General features: G+C 36.0%; 1 protein-coding gene across 3 annotated transcripts in view; it reads left to right on the top strand.

The window, feature by feature from the left end:
• Positions 1–23,941, top strand: part of MIS18BP1 (MIS18 binding protein 1) — a 68,342-nt gene that overhangs the window by 16,483 nt on the left and 27,918 nt on the right. For all 3 annotated transcript variants that reach the window (XM_032621784.1, XM_032621785.1, XM_032621783.1), the window contains 5 exons: positions 894–967; positions 2,649–2,779; positions 8,054–8,141; positions 10,164–10,321; positions 13,813–14,677. In XM_032621784.1, the coding sequence (XP_032477675.1) occupies positions 894–967; positions 2,649–2,779; positions 8,054–8,141; positions 10,164–10,321; positions 13,813–14,677 (1,316 nt within the window). The remainder of the gene's footprint in view (positions 1–893; positions 968–2,648; positions 2,780–8,053; positions 8,142–10,163; positions 10,322–13,812; positions 14,678–23,941) is intronic.

The raw sequence follows: 23,941 nt of genomic DNA, 5'->3' as shown, positions 1-23,941 counted from the left end.
TTGCTTTGGAATAGAATACTAAATATAGATTACTAGCAGTCACCTTTATAGGAAATTGAATGCAACTCCAAATCAACTTTGTAAAAAAACAAAAAAGCTCTAATTATATAAGGGTAAGAGTGATGGTGAAATGTATATTACACAACTGTTTTTTTCTCCAAGTTATTGGGTCTTTTGTGAGTTTGGGTATTTTAATGGATACCTTAGGATTTTAGGTGTTTTTTTCCCCCTAGTGGTTAAGAGTATTTGACATAAGAATATTTAAAGTATAATTGATTCTGGATTGTAGAGCAAACTTTGCAGTACAACCTCAGTTCAGTCTCTCTCCATTCATCTTTTTTTTTTTAATTTATTTATTTATATTTTGGTTTTGGCTGCATTGTGTCTTTGTTGCTGTGCACAGGCTTTCTCTACTTGTGGAGAGCAGGGGCTACTCTTTGCTGCAGTGCGCAGGCTTCTCATTGCGGTGGCTGGCTTCTTGTTGCGGAGCACAGGCTCTAGGTGTGCGGCCTTCAGTAGTTGTGGCACGCAGGCTCAGTAGTTGTGGCTCCCGGGCTCTAGAGCACAGGCTCAGTAGTTGTGTCTTAGTTGCTCCGTGGTATGTGGGATTTTCCCGGACCAGGGCTTGAACCCATGTCCCCACACTGACAGGCAGATTCTTAACCACTGTGCCACCAGGGAAGTCCTCCATTCATCTTTTGTTCAATTATGTATAGGAGTTTTTACCTTATTGCTATTTAAAATAGAATGTGATTCTTACGTAGATGAACACTAAGGACTCATTTGGATTACTCGTCTACGTTTTTTCTTTTAATTTAATGTAAATTGATTTTGTAATGCATATGCTACAAGTAATACAAAAAATAACATAACTTCATTTTCTGCTTAATTAGGTAGTCCAGCTACAGGAATGGATGATTAAAGTCATCAATGATAACACTGCTATATGTGTAGAAGGAAAATTGACGTAAGTGTAACTTTTCGGTATTCTTTTAATAAAATTTGTGATAAGATATACTTGTGTGTAAGAGCTTAAAAGGAGATGCGTGACAAATTGCATCTTGGTACAAAACAAAGACTTTCTAATGAGGTTACAAACTGATGGCAGTAAAGTAAAATGAGTATGACCATTGTGATTGTAACCAGCTTTCTTGCTTTTGTCTGTTAACTCAAATTATTTTTAAAATAGTGACAGCTCCAATTTGTATACACAGTGCTTTATTTTTTTCAGAGGTTCTAATAAGTGAACTGGTATTATCTGCTTAATTATATATGATTAGTTAATATTACTACATGCATTTCAGTCCAGATACTCACATCTAAATTGGGACAACCAGATATAAATTACTGATCCAGAAAAGAAATCAAAATATATAACACTTTGCCATACAGCTACATATTAAGTAATCATTGGCACTTTCTGGTTCTCCCTAAAGCGAAAGCATCATCTGGTAAGTGGGCTTTGCCTAGTTCTGCTACTCTATTAGCACAATTTCCTATTCTTCAAAACCAATTTTCTTAGTAGTTAAAAAAAATTGTAATAAAAGGTTGTAATAAAACAATACAGTGTATCACTGTTCAAGATACTTACCTGCAGGTTTATAAGTTAAGTGTATAAAATCTGTCTTGCTCACTTTATTTCTGCCTGCCTTGCACCTGTTTCCTTAATATCCAGAGGCAGCATTGATTGCCCTTGTTGGAATCCCATTACTGCTCTTTACTGGCTGTATAAGTTGGGCAAATTACTTATCCTCTTTCAGTCTCATTTTCTTCATTTGCATGATGACAATAATAGTATGACCTACCTTTTGGGTTATTTTGAGGATTAAATGAGTTAATATTTATAAGACTTTGAGAACAGTACTTTTAGAGTACTATTTAAATATTTGTTAAATAAAATAAATAAAGATAGAACAGAAGACGAGAATATTGTTAAAGTATAATGTATGAATTTAATTCCATTTGACCAAACTAAAGAACTTAACTTTCTTATTTATTACATTTATATTTAGAATGTTTCTTATTAGTTATCTAATGAATCAAAGAATGTTCAACATTTATCTAATACATCTTCATACTTTGTTTTTTTCTATTTTATATTTATTCTTAGTTTCACGTAAGGAATTATGAAGAGTAGATTTGTGGGTCAGTGATTTGATACTGCAGTTTGTTTTTTCCCAATTTGAACCTCTTTTTGGTACTTTCCAAAGAGGAAGGTAAAGACATTTGGCTTTGTAGTGAGGGGAAAAAACACAAGATTAGAATAATCCAAACCATATAACTGCGTGAAAGCTAACACAGTATAGCCCCTGAGGAGAGGGACAGGGAAATCATCCTTTGGAAGCTGAGCATCAGTTGTTAGCACCAGATGAAGAAGGCTCTGCTTTCTTGCTAATGATATATTTTATACTAGGGGTATAGTTTGGCCACAATACAGTTTCTTGGTACTCTGAGGATCACATTAGCCAAGAGGTTGAGTTGTGTTGCAATGTTTGGCCCTCAAATGTTTTGTAACTAGATTAATAGTATTGTAGCTGGAGGGCAAATTTATTACTTTCTGTTATAAATTTACATACTTATATATGTACATTGTGACTCTTGGTAAAATGTGAATGTTTTGGTTTTAACTAAGCTATTTTTTCTCCTAGAGACATCACTAACATATATTGGCACAGTAATGCAATTATAGAACGGATTAAGCACAACAAACTTAGGACTTTATCAGGCAACATGTATATATTAAAAGGAATGATAGACCGGATTTCCATGAAAGAAGCAGGTAAAAACTGTCATTACTAATTGATGAATTAGTTTACTAAGTGAAACAATTAACCATATATCTAACAGTGATATACATTTTTTTGCTTTTTACTAGGTGTTTTTAAATTATATATCAAAACTAAAAATTAAAAATAAAATTGCCAACATTATGTAAAACTGTTCTGTATGTTGATCCTTTCCTCTGGTTTAATCACTCTTATTGACAGTTTAAGTCCAGTAATTTAAAAAACATTCAAGTCAAATGTTCCTTGTTTGTGAGAAATTGTAAGAATAAATTATAAGAATATAATTTAGCTCCCCAATTCCTCTCTTTGTTGAACCTGCCCAGTACAACCCCAGTCCTGATACAGTCTAATTTTCTGCCTATGCCTTGTACACAGCTAAAGTGACTAAAGAAAAACACATCTGAGTAGTCCACCTTAAATTTATGATTACCAGCAACAAGTTGTGGTCACTTAGTGCCCCTTGGTATCCTACCACAGCTCCCTAATCCGTTCACTCTCCCATCATCCTTGATAACTGTTTCATATTTTTACACATCTCCTACCTCCCTCTCTCATCTGGGTGGGTAGGGGAGCAAGAAGAGGACTTGAGCAATAGGAACAATCAAAAGAAAACCTCTCTGTCACATTTGCTCACCTGCTTGTATCTGTACCTGCTTTTATTGTGGACAAACTTTCCATGTTCCTGTCTGTGTCCACCTATTTATGCTTCAGCTCCTATCCTCTTTTACTCAAGGATATTACTCCAGTAATTCTCCTTTCTCCTATCAAAAAAAAAAAGAAAAACAAAAAGCCCTCTTTTGAGTAAGAAATCAGGGTTGTTAGAATGCATTTGTATTTAAGAGATCATCAACTTAAAATAATTCTATATATATACTATATATATATATATATATATATATACTATGTAATATATATACATATACACACACGCTATATATAAACCTCATGGTAACCACAAACCAAAAGTCTGTAATAGATACACAAAAAAAGAGAAAGGAATCCAAATATAACACTAAAGATAGCCATCAAAAGAAGAAAGGAGGGCTTCCCTGGTGGCACAGTGGTTAAGAGTCCGCCTGCCGATGCAGGGGACGTGGGTTCATGCCCTGGTCTGGGAAGATCCCACATGCCGCGGAGCGCCTGGGCCCGTGAGCCATGGCCACTGAACCTGCATGTCCGGAGCCTGTGCTCCGCAACGGGAGAGGCCACAACAGTGAGAGGCCCGTGTACCGCAAAAAAAAAAAAAAATAAGAAGAAAGGAACCAAAAACTATAAACACAACCAGAAAAACTGCTAACGCAACCAGAAAACAATTAACAAAATGGCAGTAACTACTTTAAATGTCACTTTAAGTGCAAATGGACTAAATGGTCCCAATCAAAAGACATAGAGTGGCTGAATGGATAGAAACACAAGGCCCATATATATGCTGCCTACAAGAGACTCACTTCAGATCCAAAGACACATGCAGATAGAAAGTAAGGGGATGGAAAAAGGTATTCCATGCAAATGGAAATGAAAAGAAAGCCAAGTTAGTGATACTTATATCAGACAAAACAATTCAAAACAAAGTTTGTAACAACACAAAAAAGGACATTACATAATGGTAAAGGGCGCAATCCAAAAAAAACATATAACAATTGTAAATATATATGCACCCAACATAGGAACACCTAAATACATGAAGAACAAAGCTAGAGGCACCACACTCCCTGACTTCAAACTATACTGCTAAGCTACAGAAATCAAGACAGTATGATACTGGCACCAAAACAGCCACATAGATCAACTAAACAGATTAGAGGCCCCAGAAATGAACCCATGCTTATTTGGTCAATTAATTTATGACAAAGGAGGTAAGAATATAATGGAGAAATGACAGCCTCTTCAATAAATGATGCTGGGAAAACTGGTTATCTACATGCAAATGAATCAAACTAGACTACTTTCTCATACCATGTACAAAAATAAACCCAAAATGGATTAAAGACTTAAATGTAAGGCCTGAAACCATAAAACTCCTAGAAGAAAACACAGGCAGTAAACTCGTTGACATATGCCTTAGTATTTTTCTGGATCTGTCTCCTCAGGCAAGGGCAACAAAAGCAAAAAATAAACAGATGGGACTACCTCAAACTAAAAAATTTCTGTACAGCAAAAGAAACTGTCAACAAAATAAGGCAACCTACTGAATAGGAGGAGATATTTGCGAACTATATTACTGATAAGGGATTAACACCCAAAATATACAAAGAACTCATACAGCTCAATATCACAAGAAGAAACAACCCTTTTCCCAAAAAAGACATACAGACGGCCAACAGATACGAAAAGATGCTTAACATCACTAATCATCAGGGAAACGCTAATCAAAACCATAATGCGATATCACCTCATGCCTGTGAGAATGGCTATTATCCAAAAGACAAGAAATAACATGCGTTGGTGAGGATGTGGAGAAAAGGGAACCCTTATGCAGTGTTGGTGGGAAAGTAAATTCCTTACAGCCACTAGGAAAAACAGTATGGGAGTTCCTCAAAAAATTAAAAGTATAACTACCATATGATCCAGCAATCCAGTTCTGGGTATTTTTCCAAAGAAAACAAAAGCACTAGTTGAAAAGACAAATGCACCCCTATGTTCATTGCAGCATTATTTACGATAGCCAAGATACAGAAACAGCTTAAGTGTCCATAGATGGATGAGTGGATAAAGAAGATGTGGTGGGACTTCCCTGGTGGCGCAGTGGCAAAGAATCTGCCTGCCAGTGCAGGGGACACAGGTTCGAGCCCCGGTCCGGGAAGATCCCACGTGCTGCAGAGCAACTAAGCCCGTGCACCACAACTACTGAACCTACGCTCTAGAGCCTGTGAGCCACAACTACTGAGCCCACATGCCACAACTACTGAAGCCCACGTGCCTAGAGCCCGTGCTCTGCAACAAGAGAAGCCACTGCAATGAAAAGCCCACCTGCCACAACAAAGAGTAGCCCCTGCTCGCTGCAACTAGAGAAAACCCGTGTGCGGCAATGAAGACCCAACGTAGCCAAAAATAAAAAAAGATGGGTGTGTATATATATATATATATATATATATGTACATATATATATATGTACATATATATACACACACAAAAGAATATTGTTCAGCCATAAAAAAGAATGAAATCTTGCTATTGTGACAACATAGCTGGACCTAGAAGGTAATAAATTTTAAGTGAAATAAATCAGAGAAAAACAAATAACATATGATTTCACTTGTATGTGTAATCTAAAAAATAAAACAAATGAACAAACAGAAACAGACTCATAAAGAGAACAGATGCTTGCCAGAAGGGAGGGAGGTCAGGGAATGAGTGAAATAGGTAAGGGAGGTTAAAAGATACAAACTTCCAGTTACAAAATGAGTCACAGTGATGACATGTACAGCATGGGGAAAGGACGTATAATCACAGTATTCTAATAGGTTCTGCAGTGAACAATATTCACATTGTTATAATGATGCAAACAATCTTTGATATAATTAAAATTATTGTAAAAATGTGGGGAGAGGGTGAGGAAGGAGAGGTGCAGATGCTAAATCTTCATCTCATAACATTTATAAATTTTAAAATTGCTTTTTTCTTTTTATTGTATCTGTATGAGCTGCTAGATGTTAACTAAACATATTGTGGTAATCATTTGACAATATGTGTAAATCAAACCGTCATACTGTACACCTTAAGTTTATAGTAATGTATGTTAATTATTTCTCAATAAAACTGGGAGGGGGGGCCCTCTTTTAACCACACTTCTTTCAGCCACTGTTGCTCTCATTTACAGCAAAACAGCTCAGACGATTTGTTATACTTAGATCGAATTCCTCTTGAATTCTTTCTCATTTTTTCTTGAATTCTCTTTAATCACGCATTAATCCTCAATTCTTCACCAAAACAGCCCTTATCAAAGTCACTGGTGGCCCCCACATTGCTAAATCCAGTGTACACTTGACACAGTTAATCACACCTACCTTCTTGAAACACTTTCTTTACTTGGCTTCTGGAATACCATATTTTCATACTGCCTCATTCCCTGTTTCATCTTAGTTTCTTATTTTTCTTTCTTCTTTGCCTCTGAATGATGGGATAGACTACGGCTCTTTCTATACTCAGTGCTGTGCTGATTTCTTTTAGGCTTAAATCTCATTCATATTTTGACAAATGCCAAATTTTATCTGTAACGAAGAATAGTCCCTGAGCCACTCAACTCATTTTCTGTCTGCTTATTTGACATCTCCATTAGGATGTCTACAGATGTCTCAGAGTTAATATGTCTAAAACCTGGTCTTCTTCCTTAAATCTATATAGCCTACAGTCTTCCTCTCTTTCCATGGTTCCAGTGGCTAGCCAGTTTCCTCAGTTTCTCTCACACTCACATCTAGTACGTCAGTACATCCTACTGGCATTATCTCCATGATATATCCAGAACCCAGGCCTCTGCTGCACCGCTGTGGTCTGGACTTTCCTCATCTTTTGTCTGAATCATTGCTGTAACCTCCTAACTGGTGTCATTGTTTCTCCCTATGTACTTCCACAGATTGTTCTCAAAATAGCAGCTAATTCAGTCCTGTTAAAGTAAGTCAAATTCTGTGACTCTTCCACTCAGAATTTTTCTATAGCTTCCCATCTCACCCAAAGTAAAACACTCGGTTTATAAAATGACCCCAAGGCTTTATAATCTCCCCCAACTACCTCTGTTACCTATCTGAGTAGCCTCTCCTCACTCCACTTCAACTACACTGATTTCTTTGTCATTCTACAAACAGGCCGGGCACACTCTTGCTTCATACCCTTTCACTTTGTTCCCTCTGCTTCCACTGCTTTAACCCTATATTGCCACATTGCTCACTCCTTCATGTCCTAGGCCTTTACTCAAATGATGCTATTTCTGTGTGAATGTCTCTGTCCTTTTTTGAAAAGCTGCCTGCCCCCTTTCTCCTCCTTTAGAATGAACACACTGGTATCCCTATTCCCCTTAACTGCATAATTTTCTCCACAGCATCGATGACCATCTAACAAACGAGGTGTTTTACTTATTGGTTTGCTTTCTGTTTAGAAGCCAGTTTTCATGAAGGCAGGGATTTTTGTTTGTTTTGTTAACTGCTGAATCCTCAGTATCTATGGCAGTGCCTGGCACATAGTAAGCAATAAGTATATATTTTTAAATTATTTAATGAATTAATGACATCACTTTAAAATCTAGTAATTTTTGTTTGTTTATCATTAAATAGGTTACCCAAATTATCTCATAAGGAAATTTATGTTTGGATTTCCAGAAAAATGGAAAGAGTACATTGATAATTTTTTAGAACAGTTAAGGTAAAGTACCTTCTAACTTTTTAAAAAACAACTTTATTAACGTATACTTTACATTTGATAAACTGTATCTTTTAGGAATAAAATTTGATGAGCTGTTTACAGATGTATATATTCATGTAACCAATGTAAAGTGGTTTTAATTTGTATTTTTGGAAATGCCAGTTTTGAAGCTGTCTTTGATCATAGACTTTGAGAAGGCAGTAACACTTTACTAGAACTTCTGTAATATGGAATAAATCTAAAAGGAAAATAAAACCTTTGATGTATTTCAAGGAGTCATCCACAATCACTTACCCTTTAAGAGGCATTTAGCTGTTAAACATGAGTCCGAAGTTCTTGATCTTTTTTTTTTTTAATAATTTTATTTTATTTGGCCACGCCACATGGCGTGTGGGATCTTAGTTCCCTGACCAGGGGTCATACCCATGTACCCTGCATTGGAGCATGGAGTCATAACCACTGGACCTCCAGGGAAGTCTGGTCTTTTTTTGCAGTACGCGGGCCTCTCACTGTTGTGGCCTCTCCCATTGCGGAGCACAGGCTCCAGGCACCGGATGCGCAGGCTCAGCGGCCATGGCTCACGGACCCAGCCGCTCCACGGCATGTGGGATCTTCCCGGACCGGGGCACGAACCCGTGTCCTCTGCATCGGCAGGCAGACTGTCAACCACTGTGCCACCAGGGAAGCCCTGGTCCTTTTTTAATTCATTCATTCCCTCAGTAGTTACTAAGTGTCATTTGCTTAGCAGACACTGTATCAGCCTTGGGAAAACAAAGAAGAATTTGATTACTTTTTTTTTTTAAATCTTGGTTTGTTTGTTTGTTTTCTTTGTACTCTTTTTTTTTTTAATTTTTGGCTGCGCTGGGTTTTCGTCGCTGTGCGTGGGCTTTCTCTAGTTGCAGGGAGCAGGGGTTACTCTTCGTTAAGGTGCGTGGGTTTCTCATTGTGGTGGCTTCTCTAGTTGCGGCGCATGGGCTCTAGGCACATGGGCTTCAGTAGTTGCAGCATGCAGCCTCAGTAGTTGCGGCATGCGGGCCGTAGAGTGCATGGGCTTCAGTAGTTGTGGCCCGCAGGCTCAGTAGTTGCAGCTTGTGGGCTCAGTAGTTGTGGTTCACGGACTTAGTTGCTGTGCGGCATGTGGGAGCTTCCCAGACCAGGGATCGAACCTGTGTCCCTTGCCTTGGCAGGTGGATTCTTAACCATTGAACCATGAGGGAAGTCTGAATTTGATTAATTCTTGCCCTTAAAAATTCATAGGGGATAGGTTGTGTAAGTTGACTAATAATGTCACAATGTAATAAGGTATAACTGGGGCTGGCAGTTTTTTTCTGTAAAGGGGCAGATAGTATTTTCATGGGTATGTTGCCTCTATCACAGCTACTCGACTCTGCCTTTGTAGTGGAAAAGCAACATAGATAGTACTGAAAAGCGAGAGAGAGGCATGGACATATATACACTACCAAACGTAAAATAGATAGCTAGTGGAAAGCAGCCGCATAGCACAGGGAGATCAGCTCGGTGCTTTGTGACCACCTAGAGGGGTGGGATAGGGAGGGTGGGAGGGAGGGAGACGCAAGGGGGAAGAGATATGGGAACATATGTATATGTATAACTGATTCACTTTGTTATAAAGCAGAAACTAACACACCATTGTAAAGCAATTATACTCCAATAAAGATGTAAAAAAAAAAAAGAATGAATGTGGCTGTGTTTCAATAAACTTTACAAGAACAGACAACTGGCAGAATTTGTCCTGTAATTTTCTTATAATATCAGCTTAAGTGGGAAATACAAGAGCATAGATAAGAAGAACTTAAGAGGTCATTAAGATGTTATACTTAAGTTGTTTGTGGGAGGAAAAGGGTAGAAGCCATGAAAGCTTAAATAATGTAAGATTAAAGGTAATATGCTGGGGAAAAAAGCTTTATCTGAGGGAGTTTCATTTATTATTTATGGGTTTTGTTTTTTGTTTTTGTTTTTTGAGAACCAATATTAGAGGAAAAATACTATACTTGTTTTTAGGTCTTGTGAAAAGAAAGGAGGAAAGGCCAGACAAAAACAGAAAACTGAAAGAGTTGTTCCTGACATTCGAAAATCAATGAAAAATGATGCAGGGGAAAAAAAACCAGAAGTCCTCCAAAGAGCCACTGCCACTTATGACCTTGATTGTGATCATTTGGGTATGTTTGCTCTTTTCTTCTCTGTTGGTATAGTGGTAAATTTTTACCTGAGCTCCACACTGTTTAATTGTTTACAGTGAATTTAGTATTGAGTTCTTGATTTATACTGCCCTAAAATTCCTGGGTTTTTTTCACTGCTTAAGAGGAGAAACTGCAATGTAGACTGCCTGTAGTCAGCATTCAGCTTACTTCATTAAATTATACCTTTTAATTAGAATACCAAGAACACTGATCAACATAACAATGAAAAATGATTGTTCTTTCAGTTTTCTAGACGCAAGGTATTTAGGCTGCCAGCTTACCTCAGACCTATATTACAGATACCTATATTTTTGTACTAACTATTATTCCTGTTAATAGACAAAACCAGTTTGCTTTCATGGAGGTAATGGCATGCCTTTTTGAATGACCGTTGCTATGAAGGTAGCTGGCAGAACTGTTCTGTGTCAACTCTACCAAAACTATAATCTGCCTCACATCCACCCAACCCCAAGCTGAAAAAAAGTATTTATAGTCCTTTCTAGATAATATAATGAGTAAAATTCCTAGACTCTGTTGTATAAATTTATGCCAATTCTACCTTGATCTTACAATGAAGAGTTTTACAGAACTTCAAGCGTTCAGGACTGCTTCTGCCAGAAACATAGCACCATACTGGATATAAATGTACCTGTATGTCGCTCCCCACCCCACCATACCCTATTTCCTGTCCCCCACCCCCATTGAAACTATGCTAATCCTTTGTAGTACAGAGAAAGGAATAAATATGTGGATGACTGCTTCATACAGCTAGCAAAAATTCACTCCTTAACTGTTGATCCAGTTCCTTCTCAATCCTTCATTTTATCAAAAGTCATCCTATTTCTCGCAAATTAGGCATACTGCTTGTTGTCTTTGCTAGACCTCTTCAGTATTCTGAAGTCCTGGGGCTACAGCACCTGCTATATACTTTTTTACTCTGAAATTTGAAAGATCCCTAAAAGTATATCTAACTTTGAATTATTTATTAGTCGTCTTTAGTCTTAGGTCTTATCATCTCTCTACCCCCACTCCTTCCTTTCACTTATAGTACTGTTTTTCAGGAATTTGAGTCAAATTGTGAGTATTATTGGTAAAGTATTTGAGAATACAAATGTAAAGGACTAAAGTTTGATAATTTACATGCCAGCTGTGTCCAAAGGAAAATCATTCAACAAACATTTTTAAAGCATCTTCCATGAACTTTGATCTATGTTAGCTGTTAGGAACTTAGAGATGAATAAAATGAGATGCTTTTCCTTGAGAAGCTCAGTTTAGGGGAAGATATTACTGTATTCTGTTTTGGATGTATCATTTTTCCAGTGTGATTCATTAGATTATTGTTTTGTGAAACTATTAAGACAGTGAGTGTCTTCTTGTCACATACATTATTTTGAGTGGTGGTATTTGATGCTGTTATTGTTTGTATTATCATTATCATTACACTTTCCATGAGAAAAACCACTGAAATATAAAAAAAAAACCACATCTAACATTAAACAACTGAGGTTATGCAAAGGTGCCAACCAATGATAATTTAAGATGATATAATTGTGTGTGTGTATTTTAATGATATACCTAATGTTTTGTATATTTAGTTCTGTAATCTGTATATTATAGTATTGTTCTTAAAGTACTTTATATATCTCTGTTATTATACTTAACAGTATATTGTAAATGATTATAATATCAGCCTTCCTCACCATACTGTAATAATCTCAAGAGCAAGGAGTACCATCCATTGTGCATCTTCAAGTACAGACTTCTATGAACTTAATACCATAATTTAGTTTTGTGTAAGTGTGGATTTTCAGAGTAATTTCATTGAAATCCTGCCTACCAGAATTTAAAGAACCTTTTCTCTACACATTAGCAAGTTTAAAATTTCATATTGAGTTAAATCCATCAGCTTAATAGCACTTTTTCCTATCTTATTTCTTCTAGTTGAAAAGAAATGAAAGTGAGGAACATTTATAAGTGTTTAAAGAAGTAGAGAGGAAACAATACTAACACTACTAACTTCATACAGCTTAGGTTGAAGTATCCAGAATGGTCTGAATCTTTATTCAAATTATTTAATAAAATGAATAAAAATATTCAGAATAAAAAGGTTTTGTTCAAAATTAGAAAGTTCAAAATTTTCACATTTCCAATTGAACATTTGAATCATGTTTATATGAGGAATTAGAAGAAAACTTTTCCTTCATAATATGAAGATACATGATTCCATTGAGAAATCATGTAGAAACTTTCCTGATTACTTTTGTCTAGTGCCACTTCTCCATGAACTATAATTTAGAGGCTTCTTTTTTCCCCAGCATTCAGTATTACCCATCAGTCTTTCATTTTGTCATTCATCTTGTAAAATGGCACATAATATGTGTAGGTTGTTGGAGTACTTCACTACGATGATTGGTGTGATGATTTACAATTTGTATATATTTATAATTGTATAATTTAAAGTTAAAATTAGTTTGGCTTCTGGTTTCCTAAGTTTCAAATTGGAGAGTTTCTCTCATTTTAATTTGCTTTCTTTAACCAGTGACACAGTATAATAAAGATTCCCAAGTTCTGCTTTGGTTGTTAGCCCATGATGCTTCATGGAGTTTTGGGGGATTCAGCAAAAATGTATCTCTGTGACCACCGCTGGGGATGCATATGGGGCCATGCAGATGGAGTTCCATGTTTTCCTAACTCTCCTAAACTAGGATAGCTTCTGTTCCATATATTACATACCTAGTAAGGTTTTAGCAACCCTAGTGGTTTTCCTTATGTCTTCTTAATATTTTACTTCCAAATTTAACAAATATTTAGCATCTCCTATGTATGTGAAAGACTGTACTAACTCCAGCAAAAAAAAATCAAAAATGAAGACGAAATTCTTACCATTAAGAATTTTTTTCAGTTGAAAGATAAGAGAAGTATGTTAATTATAATGCAGGGCACATTGTCAAACATGGTATTATTTGAAAGTATTCTGGAAATTTGAAGGAGAGTTTTCATTCAGTTGAGGGAATCAAGACAAAGTTTGTGGATAGGTGGGTTAGAAAACAGAAATAAAGAAGGTTATAGAACAGAATTGAAGCAGGTGGTAAGTGAAGGAAACTTTCCAAGTAGAGTGAATGACATTAATGAAAGTTGAGAAGCAGTGGATTAACAGACATAGAATATCATTCAGATTTGGGTACAGTGAGTGATAGAGCTATATTTAAGACCAGGCAGAGGAACTGTGTACACTAAGTAGACTGTGAGACGTCATGGACAGATTGGTATAAAAATTAGTATATGTTTACAATTGAAGGGGCAGTGATCTGAACAGACCAGTGCTTCAGGAAGATTAATTTGGCGATAGTGTTTAAAATGGAGTTTGTGGGGAAAGAAACAGTATATTTTATTTGGGAAATATTTTTTCTATATTTTGTTTGTAGCTAATTTGAAATTTTGATCTTTGGTTTTGTCTTATGAAATTAAAGAGAGAACTGAAGAATCCAAAGTATCCATTGATATTCTAACATCAAGGGAACAGTTTTTCTCAGACGAAGAAAGAAAATATGTGGCTGTTAATCAGAAGAAACCTTATATTTTAGTAACACCACTCAAATCTAAAAAAATTATAGAGCAAAAATGCATGAATTATAATCTGTCCTTTGGCACCATTAAAGCAGTAACAGATTTTGCAGCGCGAAAGCATCAAAAAGAAAGTAAATCAAACTTAAATGAACCTACAAGTCCAATCAGCAAACCCACAAAGACTTTAGAAAGTACATTTGAGTATAGTGTGGGTCATAAAAGTAAAAGCGAGGAAGATTGTAGTGAATGTGATTTACTCACTGTCAACCAGAAAATAAAAATACCTAGTCCTAAAAAGGAACAAACAGTCACCTCTGACTTTAAGAAAAATACAAGGTTATCAAAATTGAAGAAAACTGAAAATCAAGTAACTGTGTCATTTTACAAGCATCAGTCCTCATCAGATTTGTCTAATGAAGAGAGTGAAAAAGGAAAGGAATTTAGAAGGAAAGCTGGGGTTGTTAAGAAAACCAGAGCAAGAAATACCAAAGAAATAGTGGTTCACTTGAGAAAAAGCACAAGAAAAACAAGGACAATCCCAGTGATATCTGAATCTGAAACTGAAGAGAGTGAAAATGAACTTCATATGAAACAAAAGAAAGCTAGATGTTCTGCTAAAGAAAATCTTCAGAAATCTGATATTAGCAATGAGCTTCCAGCTATTGAGACAATGGGATCTGGCAAGACAAACAGGTATTCCTTAGCATGTTTACCTGGTTTAATTCAGGATGAGGAATGGAATAAGAAAGAATTACAGAAACTTCATTGGTAAGTAGTCAGATTTGACTCTGAAATATCTAGAGGGGCCACAAAACAGTTTACAACATAAAAACTCTAATAACGGGCTGATTTAATGACTTCTATTTGTTAATATGGAAGATGTCATCCAAAAACACATGGAGAGAAATTAAAATTTATATAGGGAGTAGAGGGAGAGTACAGATAACTTCTAACTAGGTTCTTTGTGGCCATCTATAGCCTGCATGTGAGGAAAGTGAGTGACCCTCTTTTCATTCCCATTTAATATTTCAAGAGAGTCCCCTCCCCCTCCCCCCTAAAAAAGGGTAACTATGTGAGGGGACAGATGTGTTCATTAATTTGATTGTGGTAATCATTTCACAATGTATATGTATGTCAAATGATCACATGTACACTTTAAATATATACAGGTTTTTTTGTCAATTATACCTCAGTAAAGCAGGGGTAAACCATTTCAACACAGACAAATGCATCTCTCTCACTTAGCTTCACATTTTAAGGAATATTTTATAAGTAAATTTACTATTATAAAACCTTAAATTTGAATCCAAGTTTGTAGATTATTTAGTACAGTCTTTTCCCCCTCATTTATAGAAGAGAAATTAGTCTCAAAAATTCAGTGATTTGTCCAAGGTTTCTTAATTAGTGCTGCTTGATAAATCAGGTATGATGAGAATTGGATTTAGCTACATAGACTTGAAAAGCAGTTTCAGTAGTGTGGTAGTTAGTATTGGAAGCCAGATCATAGTTGAGAGATGAAGAGTGAATGAGACAGTAAAGACAACCTAGATGGATGACACAAGAAATTTGGCAATGATAGGGAACAGAAGAATGCATAGTCATAGAAGACAAGGGAAGATAAGGGAACATGTATGTTTAGTTGCTTGCTTGCTTGTTTGTAAGGTGACTCATGCCAGGGTATAATGGTATGTTCTTGGAAATGATCTAGTAGAAAGAAAGGAAGATATGATTGATAAAAGAGGGAAGGATAACATAGAAACACGCCACGTTCAGTGTTCCATTCTCTTGTGTACCCCCAACTTTATAACATTTGGAATTCATTTTCAAATCTACCTTCTCTTCCTAAGGCATCTTTGTGCCACTGTACTCTTCCTTTCTCGATTTCCTAAATTTTCCTTCTCTATCTTATTTTCAGGCAGAGAAGGTTTTCTTACTCTTCAGACTTCTTGGTTTTGGCTGCTTGCTTTCTAGCAGTAGTGTATTCCTCAGTGATCTTTTCATTCCAAAGTTCTGTTTTTCCTTTTTGCAAAGGGACTTCCAAATCTGTGCCTCTGGTCTTGAATTCTTGTACTTAGGTTTGTATTTCCCTTTGCCTGCTGGAAATCTCTACATAAATCTCACCTACAGCTAACTTAATATGTCAAAAACCAAACTTATTTTCCCCTGCCTGTCCATTTTGCCTGACATTCCTGTTTCTGAATATGTAATTTTTCTAGTCAACTAGGTTTAAACTCTTTATTATTGATTGATTTTTAATCTAATTTTTTAAATCTAATTTTTTTTAAATTTAAGAAGCTACCAGCTATACTTAGGCAATATTGTGGGTTCAATTCTGGACTACTGGAAGAAGGTGAATATCTCAACAAAGAAAGTCACATTAATTTTTTGGTTTCCTGGTGCATATGAAAATTATGTTTACACTCTACTGTAGTCTCTTAAGTGTGCAATAGCATTATGTCAAAAACACCAGTGTATATACCTTAGTTAAAAAAAATAATTTATTGCTTAAAAATGCTAATCATTTGAGTCCTCAGCAAGTTGTAATCCTTTTGCTGTTGGAGGGTCTTGCCTTGATATTGATAGCATTTTGCCCACAGTAGAACTTCTTTCAAAATTGGAGTCAGTCCTCTCAAACCCTGCTGCTGCTTTATCAGCTAAGTTTATGTAATATTCTAAATCCTTTGTTGTCATTTCAACAGTCTTCACAGCATCTTCACCAGGAGTAGATTTCATCTCATAAAATCACTTTCTTTGCTCATCCATAAGAAGCAGTTCCTCATAAGTTCAACTTTTATCATGAGATTGTAGCAATTCAGCCACATCTTTAGGCTCCACTTCTAATTCTAGTTCTCACTATTTCCACTACATCTGCAGAGACTTCTTCCACTGAAGTCTTTAACTCCTCCAAGTCATTCATGAGGGTTGGAATCAACTTCTTCCAAACTCCTGTGAATGTTGATATTTTAATAGACCTCTTCCCATGAATCACAAATATTCTTAATGGCATTTTAATGGTGAATCCTTTCCAGAAGGTTTTCAATTTACTTTGATCCATCAGAGGAATCACTATCTGTGGCAGCTCTAGCCTTAGGAAATATATTTCTTAAATAATAAGACTTGAAAATCAGAATTACTCCTTGATTCATAAGCTGCAGAATGGATGTTATGTTAGCAGGCTGAAAACAACATAAATCTTGTACATCTCCATTAGAGCTTTTGGGTGACCAGGTACACTGTAAATGAGCAGTAATATTTTGAAAAGAATCTTTCTTTCTGAACAGTAGCTCTACACAGTGGTCTTAAAATGATTCAGTAAACCTTGTTGTAAGTAGATGTGCTGACCTCCAGACTTTGTTCCATTTATAGAGCACAGGTAGAGGAGATTTAGCATAATCTACCTAAGGACCCTAGAATTTTCAGAATGGTAAATAAGCATTGGCTTCAACGTCAAGTCCCCTGCTACATGAGCCTGTATCAAGAGAGTCAGCCTGTCATTTGAAGCCAGCCATTGACTTTTCCTCCTTAGCCAGAAAAGTCATAGATGGCATCTTTTTCCAATAGAAGACTGTTTTGTCTGCATTGAAAATCTGTTGTGTAGTGTAGCCACCTTCATTGATGATCTTAGCTAGAGCTTCTGGATAACTTGCTGCTTCACTTTGTACTTTTATGGAGACACTTCTTTCATTAAACCTCATGAGCCAACCTCTGCTAGCTTCAGACTTTTCATCTGAAGCTTCCTCACCTCTCTCACCCTTCGTAGAATTAAAGAAAGTTAGGACCTTGCTCTAGATTAGACTTTGGCTTAAAAGAATCTTGTGACTGGTTTGATCTCTCCAGATCGCTAAACTTTCTCCATATCAGCAATAAGGCTATTTGTTATCATTTGTGTGTTCACTAGAGTAGCACTTTTAATTTCCTTAAAGTACTTTTTCCTTTGGATTCACAACTTTACTGTTTGGCACAAGAGGCCTAGCTTTCAGCCTGTGTCAGCTCTTGACATGCCTTCCTCACTAAGCTTAATCATTTCTAGCTTTTGATTTAAAGTGAGAGACTTGCAACTCTTCCTTTCACTTGAACATTTAGAGGCCATTGTAGACTTATTAATTGGCCTAATTTCAATACTCTTGCGTCCTCGGAGAATAAGGAGGCTCAAGGAGAGAGAGAGAGAGAGATGGGAATGGCTGGTCAGTGGAGCAGTCAGAACACACAACATTTATCAGTTAAATTCACTGTCTTATATTTGCACAGTTCATGGCACCCCAAACAATACAAGAGTAGTATCACAGATCACATAACAAATATAATAATGATGAAAAAGTGTGAAATATTGTGAGAATTACCAAATGTGACAGAGTCATGAAGTGAGCAAATGCTGTTGGAAATATGGCACCAATAGTCTTGCTTGACACAGGGTTGCCACAAACCTTCAGTTTGTAAAAAACACAGTAAAGCAAAAGGCAATAAAACAAGATATGCCTGTACAGCCTTTTTCTTAACACTACTCTTTTTTTCACACCTTTAATGCCTTTTGCCTGAACTGTGTAAGTAGCCTTGTGTTTTTACTTTATTCTGTTCATCTGAGTAATCTGTTTTATACAACTCCAGATTAGTCTTAATGTATAGTTGTGGTTCTGACACATCAAAAACCTTCACTTGCATTCTTGCTCAAATTCAAATTATATAAAGATTTCTTCTGCCTTGCATTGAGAGTAATAGTTGACCTCAGTTATCCCTTCCAGCTGTATCCCCCATTATTTCCTTTAATAAAAGTTGTCAACCTTTGCTGTATGTTCAGATCATGCAAGGAGATTTTTAAGTGCCTGGACTACAGAAATGCCAGTTCCCAGTAAGATGAGTAAGCATACTCCGCTCTGTTTCTTCTATGCAGCTGTAACACCTGGACAGAATTCTTGGAACAGCTTTTTGTTGACTCAGGAAGATAAATAATAACAGGTTGATTGAGGGAGACTAGAATTTTAAGAACCACCAAACTGGAAGTGAATTTCCAGTTTTTCCTCTAGATATTCCCCCAAGCTAAACTCAAGGCCACCTAAAACCAGGAAGGGGGCATTGAGGCAAGACAAAGAGAGTTCAAAGAGAAGCCCTTCAGTTATGGCTTGAACAGGAAGGGGGATTACTAACACTCAGAAACAGTAGAGGAAATCTCTCAGTTGTTTCTTTTTCTTTTCTCCTTTCTCTTACAACCCAGTACCCATACAATCCAGCAGGAGCAAGCATCACAGCATCAGTTGGGGCCCACACGTACCTAAAACTCTGAAAGTGCGGAACCTTCCTCTCCAGTTCGGGTAGAGGTCTCAAAAGGGTGGGGCAAACCATTTTGCAATTTTCTCTTTCTGTCCTGTGCTTGGCCCTGAGAAAGACACAATTTTATAAAGTGTGCAGCAGAGCTGGGTAACTAAAACCCCAGGTTTCTGCCAGAGAATCAAAAATGGGAACCCTAGGGAACCAGACTGCAGAGAGGGAGGACCTAGGGAAAGCAACCCTATAAAGTTGTTTATGAACTTTTAGGCTCACCCTTGAGTTGCCCATTTGTGGATCTGATCCTAAACAGCATACCCAAGACTTTGAGAACTGAACTAAATGGTAGACCACCATGCAGTTTCCAGGCCAGCCACCCAGTGTCCAACATGCAGTATATCCTAATAACACTGCAAAGCTTTAAAAATGGAACTGACACTGAAACTGCAACCGCAGAAGACTGACTGGAATTTATAGCTCAGGTTACAGCCAGGTTGGTTGCCTGCTAAAACAAAAATATTAATATTCTCTATAAAATATATATAAGACCCAGAGTTTTGTCATTCAAAATGTCTAGGAAATAATCCAAAATTACTTAGCATACAAAGAACCAGGAAAATTTCAACTCTTATGGAAAAAATAATAAACAGATGCGAATGCTGGGATTGACACAGATGTTGGAATTATCTGACAAGATTCTGAAGCAGGTATATAAAAATGCTTCAGGAACTAAAAGCAAACATTCTTGAACAGAAATTTATAATGTCTCAGCAAGAAATAGAAAATGTAAATAAGGATCAAATGGAAATTTTAGAACTGAAAAATAAGATAAAAACTCACTGGATAGGCTCAATAGCAGAATGAGATGAGAGAGCAAAGAGGCAGTCAGTATCAGGAATGGAGGAATAGGAAGACAGATGGCAACTCTGGGTAAATACAGTAGACTTCTCTTGAGTTCTTGTAAATGTTTAGCGGTTTAAGGCAAATATTGCATTGCATGATGGAGTTCTTCAGTGTTTATAAATGTGATACAGAAGACAAGTGAGGAAGAGGCTTATATGATGGTAAGATTTTACTTGAAGCAGTAAGATACTGATTCTAAGTTGACTGTTCAGTATGTATATAGTAAACCCCAGAGCAGCCACTAAAAAACTACACATATCTTCAAACATATAATAGATAAATTAAAATACTAAAAAAAAAAGGCAGAAAAAGGAAATAGAAAACAGGAGGAACAAAGAAAAACAATTACATTAATTATGTTAATAATATAAATTACATTAATTATGTTAATAATATAAATACCATTTAAAAGATTGTTAGAATGAATTTAAAAACATGATCCCACTGTGTTGTATAAAGGAAACTCACTTCAAATAGGACAGAGGTAAGTTAAAAGTGAAAGGATAGATACATGCCATGCAAATTCAATAGATAGCTGGAGTGGCTATACTAATACTAATCAAAGATTTCAGTATGAAGAAAATATCGAGAATAAAGACGGACATTACAAAATGATAGAAGTGCTATTTCACCAGGAAGACTTAACAATCCTAAATGTGTATGCACCTGAGAACAAAACCTCAAAATACATGAATCAAAATCTGACAAAACTAAAAGGAAAGTACTGAACTGAAAAGAGTCAAATCCACAATTATAGTTGGAGACTTCAGTATTCTTCTCTTGGTAATTGATGGCAGTAGTAGATAATTAGTAAGGGTATACAAGAACTGAATGAACAACACCATCAGCCAACTGTGCTAGCTGACATTTTGGAATAGTGTACCCAACAGGGAAAAAACACATTATTTCTAAGGATAGGTGGATTATTCACTAAGAAAGAACATTTACTAGGTCATAAAACAAATCTTAACGAATTGAGTATAACTGAAGTTATATAAAGGGTGTTCTCTGGCCATAATTGAATTAAACTACAAGTCCGTAAAAGAAAACAAAAAATTCCAAGTGGTTGAAAAATAAATAACACACCTATAAATAATCTATGGGTCAAAGAGGAAGTCTCAAGGGAAGATATTCTGAACTGAACAACAAAGAAAATATATCAAAATTTGCAGTGTGAGCCCAGAAGTTCATAAACAATGTTACAGTTTGGTTTTACGTAGCTCATTTCTCTGCCTGATTTTCATGATACTTTCTTCATAAATGAAATTGTGGTATGATCTTATAGTGATTGGACTACTGAGTAATAAAAAGGAAGAACTATTGATACTTGTAACCACTTGAATGAATTTCAGAGGTATTATGCTGAGTGAAAAATGCCAGCCCAAAAGGTTACATACTATATGATTCCATTTATGTTATGTTCTGGAGAAGACAGAACTAAAAAGAAAGAAAATGGATCAGGGATTTCCAGTGGTTATAGTGGTGGACCACAGAGGGGTAGCACTGGGAGTTTTTTTCAGTCTGATGGAACTGTTCCATCTGTTGTGTTATATATCTGTTAAGATTCATAGAACCATACCCAAAAAGACAATTTTACTTAAACTGTTTAAAAAGTGCCTAGACTGCATTCTATTAAAATATTCAGAAATGGCAGGTTTGGGTTTGGGTTTTATGCTTCTCTAGTTTTTTACAGCTTTGACCTGCAGCTATTTCTTTGAAATTTCCTGTTCTATAAATATGAACTATATATCATTCCCTAACCATATGTAGTTCTTCCTTGTCTTCATTTCTTTGCCAATATTATGGCCTTATTTTCACCTGTTATATTTTTATCCATCCTTCAGATTTTATCTCACATGTCACCTCCTCCCTGTAACATTTCCTTGTTATCACCTATTCCTACTTTCCACTCAGATGTAATGCCTCTTTCTTACAAACAACGTAAAGCAATTCTAATGCTGATTTCAAAGCAAAATAATCACATGAGGAGCTTTTGGAAAATGCAAAGGATTGCTGCCCCAGACCTACTGTATTGAAATCTTCAGGGATGGAGTCTATGAATCTGTTCGCTTATTTTACTTGCTTGCTTGCATTTTGCTATAAGCTCCTTAAGTGATTCTTGGTTGCAGCCCACTGTTTTGTACCCCCCCATCATGCTTATAACCTAGTAGGGTAGACAGATACTTAGCAAATAATCCCTGTAAGAAGTTTATGACAGTATTTATCAGGGAAATCTGACTTAGTTTAGGCAGATACTAGAACTAAGATTTGAAGGTTAAATAAGTATTTAGGCCAAAGATTCATGATAAGTACGTTTTAAAGTAAAACAGTGTATGTAAAAGTAGAAAGTAAGAGAGCATATTTAAAAATACTAAAGGCCAAAATGACTGGCATACAGAAAGTGAGGGAAGAGCTGTAGAGGATGAGAATAGACAGGCAAGGAAGAACATAGATCATATTTAGGTTTTTATGCTTAAAAATGATGAAGTGATTTTTAAGTAGGACTGGAGTGATATGATTACATTTGCCTTTTTAAATTATCTGGGATTAACTAGAGAAGATGTGTTCATTACAGACTAATTTCTTACTAAGTGCATTAAGTATTTTTATTATGACAAAATAGTCCTTTTAGGCAATCCTAGACTTGAATGTTAGCTATGTACACAGATAGGGAAGCTTGAGCCCCCTCCCTATAGTTCTCTGCTTTAGAACACATGTGGAATGATTAGTTATGCAAGAGTAGAACATTTGTTAAGTGTTCAGTGCCCATAAGTATTTGTTCTCCTTTTATGCATCGAGTGAGTGGTATTCTGTAGTTAGATCATATCTATTCACAAAAGTTGCTTCTTAAATTTTCATGAATTTTACAAATTAAATGTTTCATGATCATTATTAAAAATTAAATTATATAAACTAAAGGTTAAATAAATTAGAAACAAACTAAAACTCTAAACTCATCACTTCCTAATTATTTTACTATATTTTATTATCTGTGCCCTTGAGGTTCTTTACATCTGTCATATCTGTGTACTGGAAATTCTTTATAATTGTGTGCTGTTGCACATTTCTTACTCCATGTTGGTAACTTGAAATCATCCACGACAGGAGTATTTACAACATCGAAATTGACAAACACTACAAATTGGGGCTTTTTAACCCCAGAAAACTAGTTGTAAAAAATTTACCAGCATAACACTGCATAGGTTAACTGGTGAGTTAAATAGATCTTTTCTGGCAGAACTATCAGCCTAACCACAATATATAATATCTCTTGGAGGGGGAGGGCAGTAATATGTATACCAGGTTCTAAATACAGTAAGTCCCTACATCTGAACCTTCAAGTTGTGAACTTCCGAAGATGCGAACATGTGTTCACATGTCCAGTCACATAAGTTAGTTCACATGTCTAGTGTATACTGTCATGTGTGTGCATCCTTTACAGGTAGTTTTGCTTTTGTGTGCTTTACTGTACAGTATTGTATCGAGTACAGTAGTACAGTATCTTTATTTCAAGCCCAGGATGTCCGGATGCAAGCATAAAAGCAGTGGTGATGTAGCTGGTACTACTGTACTTTTCAAGGTTCTTTAGTGTAAGAGTAAAAATGTTTTTATTTTTGTGTTTGTTTTTAATGTATTATTTGTGTGAAAAGTAATATAAGCGTATTACAGTATAGCACTATATAGCCAATTGTGTTAGTTGGATACCTAGGCTAACTTTGTTGGACTTACCAACAAATTGGACTTAAAAATGCAGTCTCAGAACGAAATTCATTCATATGTAGGGGACTTACTGTAATCATTTGCAATGAGATTTTAGAATGAAACTCGTTTGTTAAATTGGGGAACTACCTTATATTGACTTAGTTTTTT

The sequence above is a fragment of the Phocoena sinus genome, chromosome 2, assembly GCF_008692025.1.
Source record: "Phocoena sinus isolate mPhoSin1 chromosome 2, mPhoSin1.pri, whole genome shotgun sequence".
NCBI classification, from domain to species: domain Eukaryota; kingdom Metazoa; phylum Chordata; class Mammalia; order Artiodactyla; family Phocoenidae; genus Phocoena; species Phocoena sinus.
This window is presented reverse-complemented; position numbering and strand designations above follow the sequence as displayed.